Source organism: Dendrobates tinctorius, unplaced genomic scaffold (genome assembly GCF_039654945.1).
Source record: "Dendrobates tinctorius isolate UK_male_01 unplaced genomic scaffold, ASM3965494v1 ptg000223l, whole genome shotgun sequence".
Lineage (NCBI taxonomy): Eukaryota > Metazoa > Chordata > Amphibia > Anura > Dendrobatidae > Dendrobates > Dendrobates tinctorius.
In genome coordinates, this window is record NW_027361890.1 from 4,737,070 (window position 1) to 4,752,118 (window position 15,049).

The 15,049-nt window shown below is 44.5% G+C and overlaps 1 protein-coding gene across 2 annotated transcripts in view; it reads right to left on the reverse strand.

The window, feature by feature from the left end:
• Positions 1-14,780, reverse strand: part of LOC141059053 (bactericidal permeability-increasing protein-like) — a 53,737-nt gene extending 38,957 nt beyond the window's left edge. The window contains exon 1 of one of the 2 annotated variants that reach the window (XM_073555262.1): positions 14,577-14,780. In XM_073555262.1, coding sequence (XP_073411363.1) covers positions 14,577-14,694 — 118 coding nt within the window. In that variant the 5' untranslated portion in view covers positions 14,695-14,780. Of the gene's footprint in view, positions 1-6,301; positions 6,435-14,576 lie in introns of those variants that run through there. The other variant, XM_073555263.1, reaches the window with a different exon arrangement.
• Between the last annotated feature and the right edge of the window lie 269 nt (positions 14,781-15,049).

Consider the following 15,049-nt stretch of genomic DNA (forward strand, 5'->3'; position numbering starts at 1 on the left):
AGCAGAGCAATGAACTTCAGACATCACTCTCTTCTTCCACTGGTCAGGAACATACAACTTTCCACTGGGACAACGCTCAGGTTTGTCCTCCTGGAACTATTCCAGAGCACGTCTCAAATCGGGCGAGATGGCAGAAAGAACTACCCCTTCGCCTAAGATGGTAGCAGGCTTGGTCACCACAGGAGAATCAGCAAAGAAGCTCCTAGAGAGGGCGTCAGCCTTGACATTCTTAGTTCCAGAAAGAAAAGAAACCACAAAATCAAAACGTGTAATAAACAAGGCCCACCTAGCCTGGCTAGGGTTCAAGCGCTTAGCCGACTCTAGATAAATCAAATTCTTGTAGTCAGTGAGGACCAGGACTTGATGCTTAGCTCCCTCCAACCAATGTCTCCACTCCTCAAATGCCCATTTCATGGCTAACAGTTCCCGATTCCCCACATCATAGTTACGTTCAGATGGAGAGAACTTTCGGGAAAAGAAAGCACAGGGATTCATTTTAGATGTTACAGGATCCTTTTGGGACAAAACAGCTCCTGCACCAATCTCAGAAGCATCCACCTCTACCTGGAACGGAAGTGAGACATCAGGTTGCCGCAAAACCGGGGCGGAGGTGAATCTTCGCTTCAGCTCCTGAAAGGAAGAAACAGCCTCCGGAGACCAATTTAACACATCAGCACCCTTCTTAGTCAAATCACTCAATGGCTTGGCAATACTAGAAAATTTTGCTATAAATTTCCGATAAAAATAAGCAAAACCCAAAAACTTCTGGAGGGCCTTCAAAGAAGTGGGCTGAACCCAATCGTAAATGGCCTGTACCTTGGCCGGGTCCATTTCAATAGTTGACGGGGACAAAATAAATCCCAAAAAAGAAATCCTCTGTACTCCAAAAAGGCATTTAGATCCTTTGACATACAGGGAATTCTCCCTCAAGATCCGGAACACAGTCCGAATATGTTCCACATGAGAATCCCAATCCTTGGAGAAGATCAAAATATCATCCAGATAGATAATCAAAAATTTATCGACAAAATCTCGGAAAATGTCGTTCATGAAGCACTGGAAGACAGAAGGGGCATTAGTGAGCCCAAAAGGCATCACCAGGTACTCAAAATGTCCCTCCGGAGTATTAAACGCCGTCTTCCATTCATCCCCATGCTTAATGCGAATAAGATTATACGCCCCCCTGAGGTCAAGCTTGGTAAACCAGCAAGCACCTTTAACTCTGGAGAATAGATCAGAAATCAGGGGTAACGGATACTGATATTTAACAGTAATTTTGTTGAGAGCACGATAATCAATACAAGGTCTTAATGATCCATCCTTTTTGGCTACAAAAAAAAAACCGGTACCTAAGGGTGACGAGGATGGTCTAATATGACCCTTCTCCAACGCCTCCTTAATATAGGATCGCATAGCCTCGTGCTCGGGTACAGATAAATTGAAGAGCCGACCCTTGGGAAATTTACACCCCGTGCTCAGTTCAATAGCACAGTCATAACTCCTATGAGGAGGCAGAGACGCAGACTCATTCTCACTAAATACATCATAAAAGTCCGCCAAATAACCAGGAACATCATGCGACTGAGGAGAGGTGGAAAACACCGGAGCCTCACTAAAGGCACACCGACAACCCCAACTCACCACAGACACAGATTTCCAATCCAAAACTGGATTATGAATTTGTAACCAGGGAAACCCCAGAACAATAGTATCATGCAGATTATGTAACACCAAAAATCTGCAATTTTCTTGATGGTCTGGGGCGACCCGCATTACCACCTGGGTCCAAAACTGAGGTTTATTTTTAGCCAAAGGAGTAGCATCAATCCCCCTCAAAGGGATAGGCGTCTGCAGAGGTGTCATCGGAAATCCACAACGTTTAGCAAAATCCAAGTCCATTAGGTTTAGAGCTGCTCCCGAATCCACAAAAGCCTTGGCGAAAAATGTGGACAGGGAGCAGATCAGAGTAATAGCCAGAAGAAACTTAGGTTGAACACCACCAACAGAAAACGTGTGTGCAAAGCGTTTCTCGCGTTTAGGACAGACAGAAATAATATGCGAGGCATCTCCACAGAAAAAACACAACTTATTACGCCTTCTGAACTCCTGACGCTGCTCTCTGGAAAAAACTCTATCACATTGCATAGGTTCAGACATCTGTTCAACAGGTGGCAACACCTCTCGTGCAGCTCTGCGTTCGCATAAACGCCGATCAACCTGAATAGCTAAAGACATAGAATCGTCAAGACCAGAGGGAACAGGAAATCCCACCATAGTATCTTTTACGGCTTCTGACAACCCCTTCCGAAAGAGAGCAGCCAAGACACTATCATTCCAGGTAGTGAGTACCGCCCACTTTCGGAACTTTTGAAAGTACAACTCTGCAGAATCACGACCCTGGTTCAATGCCAGCAGGGTCTTTTCAGCCTGATCAATGGCATTAGGTTCGTCATACAACAACCCCAAGGCCTGAAAAAATGCATTCACATTAGTCAGAATAGGATCATCTGGTTTCAAAGAAAACGCCCAATCCTGGGGATTGCCACGCAGCAAAGAGATGACAATTTTAACCTGCTGCGCGGAGCTCCCTGACGAGTTAGGCTTCAAGGTAAAAAATAATTTACAATTATTTTTGAAATTCAAAAATTTAGACCGATCCCCAAAAAATACATCAGGTGTAGGAATCTTTGGTTCAGCAGCATGTGAATGCGCAAGGTAGGCGGAAATTCCCCGCACTTCCGCAGCGAGCTGCTCCACACGATCAGACAATTGCTTTATCTCCATTGAGAGAAAAAAAAAATTCCCCCTACGGCCTCAGAGATATAGAGGAAAAAATATACACACTTTTTTTTTTTATACAATTCTTTCCTGCTATTGAGTACCCTAGAATCTGCGGTAAGGCGGGTGATTCTGTTATGATTGAGTCACCGTAGGAGGCAAAAATAGTAATGCTAGCTAAGTCCAGAAAACCAGAGAAGTTGGCAGCTATCGGATTGCAGACCCCTGAACCTATCAACACAACTAGCAGTAGCCGTGGGGGGCTCCTACGATGCCCTAGGCCCCTCGATCACAGCCGGAGGACTACATAGCCTAAGGACAGAAAGGGGAAATCTAAACTGCCCCAGAGCAGACCCCAAAGTAAAAGGCAGCCCCCAACATATAATGACGGTGAAGCAAGAAGAAAGAACAAAACACAGACAAAAAGATAGACTGAGCAAAGATGGGGCCCACGCTAGCTTAGATAGGAAAGGACAGGAAGGCTGCTGTCTGCAATCCGTGAAAAGCCCTATGAAAATAAGAGCCAACAAACTGACAGTAAAAAAGGCCCTGAAGACGCTAGGCTTCAAAAAAGCTATGTTAGTACTCAGGAATATTCTGAAGACAGAGCAACAGGCAAAAGGAGATTCAGCTAACCCCAGCAGGGAATGGCAGAATCCAGAAAAGCAAGGAAAACAAAACACTAATGCAAAAAGGCAAAGCAGAAATCTTAGCTTTAGATGAGCAGGAATCAGACTGGTTTCCTAGAAGTCCACAGAGAAATCACCCGCAGGCCAGAAGGGCATCGGCAGCCTTATAACCAGTCATCAACTCCACTCAGCCAGTCATCATCATCAGCCCCAGGTGTTTGACAATCAGGCTCACTACCTTTCTTCACCAGAAGAGGGAGTTCCTCGGGCCTCAGTAGTGAAGGGAAAATGAACTCACAACAGAGCCCATACTGGGGGACGCCTGTCTGTATCCTGTTCATTTAGACACTGTTCACATGTTCAGGTTGTAAATACATTAGATAGGGACTGCTCCGTGAAGGGTTACCGTGACGTGGTGGAGCAGCTTGCTATACACTTTTTGCAAAAAATGTATCGACTAAATACCCTGTATTTGTTATCCAGCACTTGCTGATTACTGTCATATTTTTACTGCAGAGTATTTTTGCAAATTTGTCATTTTGTGTTTTCTTGTTGTGTTTCAGCCAGTGGGTGGCGTGAACACTGTCTGACCGACTTGTTCACACTTGTGCATGTCACATATATGTTTTTAATCTGTTTTTTCCTTGCTTAGCATGGTTTGGGATACCCCACCCCTCTCTTGTGTGACATGCACATAATTGAGCTGCCTTGCACCACGAGCCCATGGGGGACGCCTGTCTGTATCCTGTTCATTTAGACACTGTTCACATGTTCAGGTTTTAAATACATTAGATAGGGACTGCTCCGTGAAGGGTTACCGTGACGTGGTGGAGCAGCTTGCTATGCACTTTTTGCAAAAAATGTATCGACTAAATACCCTGTATTTGTTATCCAGCACTTGCTGATTACTGTCATATTTTTTACTGCAGAGTATTTTTGCAAATTTGTCATTTTGTGTTTTCTTGTACTGTTGTGTACATGTTCCTTCTTATGTCACTTTGTGACTGTGCACATACCCTAAACCCATTTTTCCAGCTTCACAGATCCCATGTCCCCATCCTTTACTCTCCCTTCTATGGGTTCAGTGATAAGTCTCAAGGGCTGCTCACATTATTTGTTTTTGCGTTGCAGCCAATCAGTGAGCTCAGTGAATCTGAGCGGCTTGTGCTGTCAACTTGGGGAAAGTCAGTGTGGTCACTTATTGGCTGATGTGCTGTCGACCTGACGTCAGCGCTAGGCCAGGGTCAGACTTGCGAGTGTGATGCATGTATTTCTATGCAGCCGCACACTCCGGTCCCGAGTGTCGACGGCAGTGCCGGGTATTGATGCCACAGACTCGTGCAAGTTTCTCGCATTACACTTGCAAGTCTGACCCCGGCCCTAGAGACAAAATCAGACAGCACGAGCAGCGGAAGAAACTCAGCACTGGATATGGAGAGTCCTGGTGTCTGATTTTGTCATCAAAGCACTAATGCCAATATGTGAGCTTGGTGACTTTTCCTGAGTTGATGGCACGAGCCGCTCAGAGCTACTGAGATCATTGATTGGCTGCAAAGTTGTTGACGAGATGTCAGTGCAGCAAACAGTAGCAGACACTGGGAGCAACAGAGAAGAATTAGCCCTGGACCTGGGAAGGGGGGTAAGGCACATATATATTTTTTTTAAGTGCATCCGGAAACATGGATTTTTAGAAACTGAAAAACTCTTTGAGGCTGTGTGCCCACAATGCGATTTTTAAGCGTTTTTGCCACGATTTTTGGCGTGAAAACGGTTAAAACTCATGTACAGAACGCACTCCATGCATTCCTATGGCATTCCACACATGCTGTGCTAATGCTGCGCTTTTTTCCGAGGCGGAATCGCATTGCGGAAAAAATCGCAGCATGCTCATTCTTTTGTGCGGAATCGCAAAGAATTGCCGCGATTCCGCACCCATAGGAATGCATGAGAATCGCTTACTTCCCGCATGTGGCTATGCCCACCATGCGGGAAGTTAAGCGTCTCATGTGCAGTTGGTACCCACGGTGTGGAGGAGAGGAGACTGTCCTCCAGGCCCTGGGTACCATACCTCTGTAAAAAAAAGAATAAAAAATAAAAAATCGGGGTATATTTACCTTCCGGCGTCCCGCGCTGCCTTCCCGGCCTCAGCGTTCCCAGTAATGACTTGCGGCAAGGACCTGTGATGACGTAGTCTCGCGTGACTCTAGCGGTCTCACGAGATCGCTATAGTAACGCGAGACCAATGTCATCACAGTTCTCGCAAGGCATTACTGGGAACGCTGTGGCCCGGGATGGCAGCGCGGGAAAGTCGGAAGGTAAATATACCCCGATTTTTTATTTTTTTTTATCATTTTTCACATTCTATCTTTTACTATTGATGCCGCATAGGCAGCCTCAATAGTAAAAAGCTGCTCACACTTGTCAAACACTATGTTTGACGAGTGTGACCAACCTGTCAATCACTTTCCAAGCGATGCTTCAAATCGCTTGGAAAGTGCTTGAGAAAATCGCGGCAAAATTGCGAACATAATCGCGGTAAAATCACGGTGAAATCGCGCGGAAAAAAACTTGCGATTTCTGGGAAGGAGTCCGGTTTTTAGTCTGCGTTTTAACACGCAACGTGGGCACATAGCCTGAGAGTATGATCACTGTCATCTTTTTCGGGTGTATTCCACCTTAAACCCACCTGAAAAAAGCGCTAAATGACAAAAAGAATGAACACACACAGAGCATTGTCAAAACACTTGTACATATTTTCAGAACTTATGGAGCTTTTTTAACTGCTATGAGACCTGTCAATTCTTCAGGCAGCTTCCTTTTGGAAGCCGCTCACTAGTTTATACCTACAAAACGAGTAAACCAGTGCTTAAAAGATGCCATGTGCACATACATACCTTACAGACATCAGTGATTTTTCAGCTACGCAACACAAAGGACTGATTTCCATCAGTGATTTTTATTTTATTGTCGTCATTTCATATCTGTTCTGCTGAAAACCCCTTTGGTCAGCTATAAATTTCTGTCCAGTCCCAGTTTGCATTGTGAAACACCTCTAGGGGGAAGTTCACATTTTGCAATAATTAACTTTTTACTTTATTGCAACAGGTTCGATGACAGATGGACGATGGGATTTTTCCATCAAATTACTCAACCAGAGAATATATAATAACTGAAGCTAAGTGTAATAGCAATAATAATATTATGTGAGTATATTGTACACACTGCACCTTCACTAAATGAAGACCAATGTTGCCGTTAAAAACAGTTTTTAATTGCTCTAAATAAAATGCAAATAAAAAATCAAATAGTCACAAAGAAAAAATACAGTGGGTAAATAATGTACACACCCCAGTTAAAATGTCATGTTTTTGTCATGTAAAAAAAACCATATCAAGAAGAATAATTTCAGAACTTTTTCCACCTTTAATGTCACCCATAATTTGTGCAATTCAATTAAAAAAATGAGCTGAAATTGTGGCGCCCCCAGGAGTATGGTCGCCCCACTGGCATTGCCTTCCTCCAGGGAGGGTGATGTCAGGCTTGGAAGCAATGAAGGGTCTCTCTAGCAGTTAACCATGTCATGCAACACAGTTCCCACTCCAGGCCAGCAGAGGGAGCTCTGAACCAGAATAGGGGAGGAGTGCTCTCTGAGGGCCAGGAAGGAGGAGGGAGTCAGTGTGAGGAGGGCAACAAGTGTAGACGTGTGGAGAGAAGCTGGAGGTTGAGCTGAGGATAGAGAGCTCCCTCCCAGTGATAGCGCATGATCTGGAGCCTGGTCTCCACAGTTGTATGGATACTGAAGGTCCTGCAACAGAAACCAGAGGAATAGGAAGCTGTAAATGCTTTATTCCCACCTAAGACTCGGAGGCACAACAGCGACGGGAGAGCCAAGAGAGATAAAGGGCTACAGCTGTCTGCCATACGAGGTAGTTCTAAGAGAAGATAAGAAGGAGGAACTTCAGTGTTACACAGTGCTGCATGTACCTCAACTAAGCGCTAGGAAGGAGACTACACAACCCATCTGATAGAGAGATCCCTGAGTTGCTTCCAGGCTAGCCTGCTCCTGTGCCATCTGTAATCAGGACCCTGGACTGCATTTGCCAAGTAAAGGTAAAGAAATTGCACCCTGTTGTGTCCTTGCCTTCTTCCTACAAACTCTCCGGCACTGCTACATCCTTGTGCCATACACTGCACCCTCGTTCCCAACACCTATCTACACTGCCCTGGGACCAACGGCCCTGCCTGTGGAGGGCTATATCATCACTGCTGTACCCCCCACCATCTGTCCCAGAGGATCTGTCTGCAGCGTCGGCTTAACACTTCCTTTGCCGAATACCACAGGTGGCGTCACGAATCACTCATAAACTTTATTTCATCACTCAAACCCCTTTTACATGGGTGCCCAGGGCCACGGACTGGGTCACCACTGCTGTGACATTCCCCTTTGAGAGACCGGCCCGCCCACAGCCCTGGGAGGGCGACCCAAAATCATTTTGTGTAGAAGAAGAAAATTAAAGAACTAATGTGGTTGCATAAATATGCAAACTCAGTGGTGTGTCCAATGAGCCCAAGTGCAAAATTTGGACCTGGACCCCCATCTGCATATTTGCCTGATATATGGACCCTTGTAGCGTTCCAGATCATGTGAAGACATGTGTTTGCCTTCTCATGTAACAATGCCCTCCATCCTGTAATAATGTTCCCGATCCTGTCTCTTCCTGTAATAATTTACCCCATCCTGGCCCCATCCTGTTAATGCCCTCCATCCTAGCCCCTTCCAGTGATAATGTCCCCCATTCTAGTATAATGTCTTCATCTTGGGCCCTGTCCTGGTATAATGTCCTTCTTCCTGAGCCCCTTCCTGTTATAATGTCCCCCTTTCCTAGCATAATGTACTCCATCCTGTGCCCCTCTCTGGTATAATTTCTCACATTCCTAGCATCCTCCATCCTGGTATAGTATCCTTCATCCACTTCATGGTATAATGTTCCCCATCCTGGGCACATTCCAGTAATATATGTCCCCCATCCTTGTATAAAGCCGCCCATCCAGGGTCCCTTCCAGTAATATATGCCCACCATTCTGAGCCCCTTCCAGTTATCACTCTAAATGGCGGCAGCTGTGTGCTGATTGCTATTTAAAATTTGCTTAAATGTGAAAGGCTTATTCTGAACATACCTAAGGACACATACCCATTTGTGAGAAACCAAACGGTCCGATTTCCAGACTGAAAAAACAGACGAGTGCTATGCGAGTATCATGCAAGTGTCATGCGAGTATAATGCGATTTCCATGCGATTGTTCTGTATGACATGCGCATGCAATGCGATTTTAACATGAGGTTTTACATACAGCAGTTCTCTCCATGTAAAATCTCATGTTAAAATAACATTGTAAAAAAAACTGTACACATCGATTTAAAACAAAACATATAAATATCAGTAAAGAGTAGAATAGGTTTGAATAGAATAGATAGAATAAATATATACACATAGTATAGGTGTATATATCTATAAATGTCACACACACACACATATATATCTATAGATATATATATATAGAGCGAAATTTTAACCCCGCACGTTCCAATTCACCAAACAATTTTGCCCCTATCTACATAATGGGGAAAAAGTGTGTGTGTATCAAGCACCGCCGCTCACTATGATGTCATAATGGTTGACTATGGAATGGAGGATGTGTGATGGGTAAATGGGCACTGGACTATGGGATGGAGGATATGTATGACGGGTATAGGGGCACAGGACTATGGGATGGCGGATATGTATCATGGGTATATAGGCATGGGACTATGGGATGGAGGATATGTATGATAGGTATATGGGCATGGGACTATGGGATGGAGGATGTGTGATGGGTATATGGGCATGGGACTATGGGATGGAGGATATGTATGATGGGTATATGGGCATGGGATGGAGGATATGTATGACAGGTTTTTTGGCACAGGACTATGGGATGGAGGATGTATGATGGGTATATGGGCACGGGACTATGGGATGGTGGATATGTATGATGGGTATATGGGCATGGGACTATGAGATGAAGGATGTGTGATGGGTATATGGGCACTCAACTATGGGATGGCGAATATGTATGATGGGTATATGGGCACGGGACTATGGGATGGAGGATGTGTGATGGGTATACGGGCACTCGACTATGGGATGGAGGATATGTATGAAGGGTATATGGGCACGGGCCTTTGGGATGAATATGTATGATGGGTATATGGGCATGGGACTATGGGATGGAGGATGTGTGATGGGTATATGGGGATGGGACTATGGGATGGAGGATGTGTGATGGGTATATGGGCACCCGACTATGGGATGGAGGATATGTATGATGGGTATATGGGCATGGGACTATGGGATGGAGGATATGTATGATGGGTATATGGGCACGGGCCTATGGTATCGCGGATATGTATGATGGGTATATGGGCACGGGATTATGGGATGGAGGATAATTATAATTTGTTATAACTAACCACAGTTAGTTACTATGCCCGGGCAGCGCCGGGCTCTTCAGCTAGTATATATATATAGTGGCATGGCGACTAGTCATGTGATTGATGGGGGGTATGTATCGCAGAGGTGGGTGGCCCTGTGATCAAAGTCTGGACGTGTTTCTTTCAGCAGATGTACTGCTGAGGGTTTTGCTATATTGTTGGGAGGCTTCCAGGTGAGTTGGAGAGATGTGTGGGTCCAGTCACCTACATACCCACCCAAGGGGTATGTGTCTGAATACCTAATGAAGCCTGTGTAGTTGTGTATGTTCAGGACCTGTGATGAGGTCATGACCATGTGACCAGCCCATGTGATCCATACCTCATCTATGGGTGTGGTTACAGGGCTATGTAATTGAGGTGTTTAGCACGTGTGAGTGTTTGGGAGTCTGGCAGTGCGCACAGACTTCCATGTGTCCAGGTGGGACACAGTGAGAGTAGTCTCGGTGCAGAAGAAGGAAAAGAACTCCTGTATGTATGGCTCAAGAAGCAGCCTCCAGGCTGGACATTGCCCTGGCCTGTGTGTGCACAGGGCCTGAGGGAACAAAGCCCAGCTAAAGACTGTTTTTGTGTTGCTGTAAGACTGTTTGCCTTTTGCTCATGCTTCCATGGTTTATGGAGAAAATAAACCGAATGGATTCGTTTTAACCCTGAGTGTGCCAGGGTTTACCTCCAAGACCGGCAACGTGAGTAATCCCTGTCCACAGACAGTGTGGAACGTTACTATATATATACAGTGGGGCAAAAAAGTATTTAGTCAGTCAGCAATAGTGCAAGTTCCACCACTTAAAAAGATGAGAGGCGTCTGTAATTTACATCATAGGTAGACCTCAACTATGGGAGACAAACTGAGAAAAAAAAATCCAGAAAATCACATTGTCTGTTTTTTTTTCATTTTATTTGCATATTATGGTGGAAAATAAGTATTTGGTCAGAAACAAGCAATCAAGATTTCTGGCTCTCACAGACCTGTAACTTCTTCTTTAAGAGTCTCCTCTTTCCTCCACTCATTACCTGTAGTAATGGCACCTGTTTAAACTTGTTATCAGTATAAAAAGACACCTGTGCACACCCTCAAACAGTCTGACTCCAAACTCCACTATGGTGAAGACCAAAGAGCTGTCAAAGGACACCAGAAACAAAATTGTAGCCCTGCACCAGGCTGGGAAGACTGAATCTGCAATAGCCAACCAGCTTGGAGTGAAGAAATCAACTGTGGGAGCAATAATTAGAAAATGGAAGACATACAAGACCACTGATAATCTCCCTCGATCTGGTGCTCCACGCAAAATCCCACCCCGTGGGGTCAGAATGATCACAAGAACGGTGAGCAAAAATCCCAGAACCACGCGGGGGGACCTAGTGAATGAACTGCAGAGAGCTGGGACCAATGTAACAAGGCCTACCATAAGTAACACACTACGCCACCATGGACTCAGATCCTGCAGTGCCAGACGTGTCCCACTGCTTAAGCCTGTACATGTCCGGGCCCGTCTGAAGTTTGCTAGAGAGCATTTGGATGATCCAGAGGAGTTTTGGGAGAATGTCCTATGGTCTGATGAAACCAAACTGGAACTGTTTGGTAGAAACACAACTTGTCGTGTTTGGAGGAAAAAGAATACTGAGTTGCATCCATCAAACACCATACCTACTGTAAAGCATGGTGGTGGAAACATCATGCTTTGGGGCTGTTTCTCTGCAAAGGGGCCAGGACGACTGATCCGGGTACATGAAAGAATGAATGGGGCCATGTATCGTGAGATTTTGAGTGCAAACCTCCTTCCATCAGCAAGGGCATTGAAGATGAAACGTGGCTGGGTCTTTCAACATGACAATGATCCAAAGCACACCGCCAGGGCAACGAAGGAGTGGCTTCGTAAGAAGCATTTCAAGGTCCTGGAGTGGCCTAGCCAGTCTCCAGATCTCAACCCTATAGAAAACCTTTGGAGGGAGTTGAAAGTCCGTGTTGCCAAGCGAAAAGCCAAAAACATCACTGATCTAGAGGAGATCTGCATGGAGGAATGGGCCAACATACCAACAACAGTGTGTGGCAACCTTGTGAAGACTTACAGAAAACGTTTGACCTCTGTCATTGCCAACAAAGGATATATCACAAAGTATTGAGATGAAATTTTGTTTCTGACCAAATACTTATTTTCCACCATAATATGCAAATAAAATTAAAAAAAAACAGACAATGTGATTTTCTGGGGTTTTTTTTCTCAGTTTGTCTCCCATAGTTGAGGTCTACCTATGATGTAAATTACAGACGCCTCTCATCTTTTTAAGTGGTGGAACTTGCACTATTGCTGACTGACTAAATACTTTTTTGCCCCACTGTATATATATATATATATATATATATATATATATATATACAGTATATATATATATTTGAGAGAGAGAGATAGCAGAATAACCGATAACCGTTAATTCATTTGTCGGCTTTTGTAAAATAATTAAAAAAGCCGACAGGATAGGAGACATGGCTTACATATAGTAAACCACTGCATATCAGTTAGATTTATACACTGCTCAAAAAAATAAAGGGAACACTAAAATACCACATCCTAGATATCTCTGAATAAAATATCTCAGTAGCAAATTTTTATTCATTGCATAATGGAATGTGTTCAGAACAATAAAGCAACAATTATCAATGTAAATCAAAATGAATATCCCATGGAGGTTTGGATTTGGAATGATACGCAAAAGCAACGTCGAAAATCAAATTACAGGCTGATCCAACTTCAGTGGAAATGCCTCATGACAAGGAAAAGATGCTCAGTATTGTGTGTGGCCTACATGTGCCTATATGACCTCCCTACAATGTCTGGGCATGCTCCTGATGAGACAGTGGATTGTCTCCTGAGGGATCTCCTCCCAGACCTGGACTAAAGCATCCGCCAACTCCTGGACAGTCTGAGGTGCAACGTGACGTTGGTGAATGGAGCGAGACATGATGTCCCAGATGTGCTCAAGCGGATTCAGGTGTTCAGGTCTGGGGAATGGGTGGGCCAGTCCATAGCTTCAATGCCTTCATCTTGCAGGAACTGTTGACACACTCCAGCCACAAGAGCTCTGGCATTGTGCTGCATTAGGAGGAACCCAGGGCCAAGCGCACCAGCATATGGTCTCTCAAGGGGTCTGAGGATCTCATCTCGGTACCTAATGGCAGTCAGGCTACCTCTGGCAAGCACATGGAGTGCTGTACGGCCCTCCAAAGAAATGGAACCCCACACCATTACTGATGCACTGCCAAAGCGGTCATACTGAAGGACATACTGAAGGATGTTGCAGGCAGCAAATCGCTCTTCACGGCATCTCTAGACTCTATTACGTCTGTCACATGTGCTCAGTGTGAACCTGCTTTCATCTGTGAAGAGCACAGGGCGCCAGTGACGAATTTGCCAATCCTGGTGTTCTGTGGCAAATGCCAAGTGTCCTGCACAGTGTTGGGCTGTGAACACAACCCCCATCTGTGGACGTCGAGCTCTCAGACCATCCTCATGGAGTCAGTATCTAACTGTTTGTGCCGATACATGCACACATGTGGCCTGCTGGAGGTCATTTTGCAGGGCTCTGGCAGTGCTCCTCCTGTTCCTCCTTGCACAAAGGCAGAGGTAGAGGTCCTGCTGCTGGGTTGTTGCCCTCCTATGGCCCCCTCCATGTCTCCTGGTGAACTGGCCTGTGTCCTGGTAGTGCTCCAGCCTCTGGACAGACACAGCAAACCTTCTTGCCACAGCTCGCATTGATGTGCCATCCTGGATGAGCTGCACTACCTGAGCCACTTGTGTGGGTTGTAGAGTCTGTCTCATGCTACCACCAGTGTGAAAGCACAACCAACATTCAAAAGTGACCAAAACATCAGCCAGAAAGCATTGGTACTGAGATGTGGTCTGTGGTCCCCACCTGCCGAACCACTCCTTTATTGTGTGTGTCTTGATAATTGCCAATAATTTCCATCTGTTGTCTATTCCATTTGCACAACAGCATGTGAAATTGATTGTCAATCAGTGTTGCTTCCTAAGTGGACAGTTTGATTTCACAGAAGTTTGGTTTACTTGGAGTTATATTCTGTTGTTTAAGTGTTCCCTTTATTTTTTTTGAGCAGTGCGTTACGTATAATGACATGTAATATAAAACAAACATTAATTAGCACACAGTACTCCAGAAAAATACAATCGTTCTAGCATTACAATACATGGATCATTTAATATTAAGTCCTATTTGCTACGGCATACAGCAGCAAAACTTTACCCTTTATCACACCTTATCTCATTATGATCCCTGAGCTGAAGCCATAGATCTTGTACTTATATGTGGGTTTATCTTATGAGGAATCAGAATGCATATATTCCAATGTTCAAATTACATATGTAAATACGAATTTGGGGACATGTTTGAGAGATTTTTAGGACGAGCTATTCTAATAGGGGTATTCTATGATTAGAAAAAAATGTATATTGGTTCTTTTCAAGGAGCGACGTCAAAGCTGTATCTGTCACTTGGTTCTATCCTGTACAATCTACTTCCAATATAACTGAAGAATAACTTTTATGCACCAAAACGTTACGCAGATTGATATAATCCACAATTTCATGTATAAATCTGAGACTTGAACTGATTGTACAACATACCATAATCCAGCCCATTCTGTGTGAGTCTCACCACGAATCCTGGGTTCCCAGCCCCTGCTGCAGGTAGACATGCAGCCAGAGAAAGGAGTAGAACTGTTAAATACGTCGAAGATGCCATCTTTTCACTGAAAAGTTTTTCAAGGTTAGGTGCTCTCCCTCTGAATGTTAGGCTATACTTCTTGTATTTATACACCACTCATATGGAAACTCAAACAAGGAAGTAAAAAAGAAAAGAATGAGGAAGTGTGAGATTGTATTGGTAAAACACTCCGGGGTGATGCAAGGCCCAAAGCCGTCCTCTCTCAAATATTTTTCAATGATGATAGATACACTAATCAACGTTGATATTGTTAATGATGAAAAAAGAAATGAAGTTTTCAAAGCATCTCAATTTATCCAATATGAGCGCCATGATTACACACACTTACACTCCTTGGCATGCTATATTAATGGTTGTCTGAAGAATGTTCTGC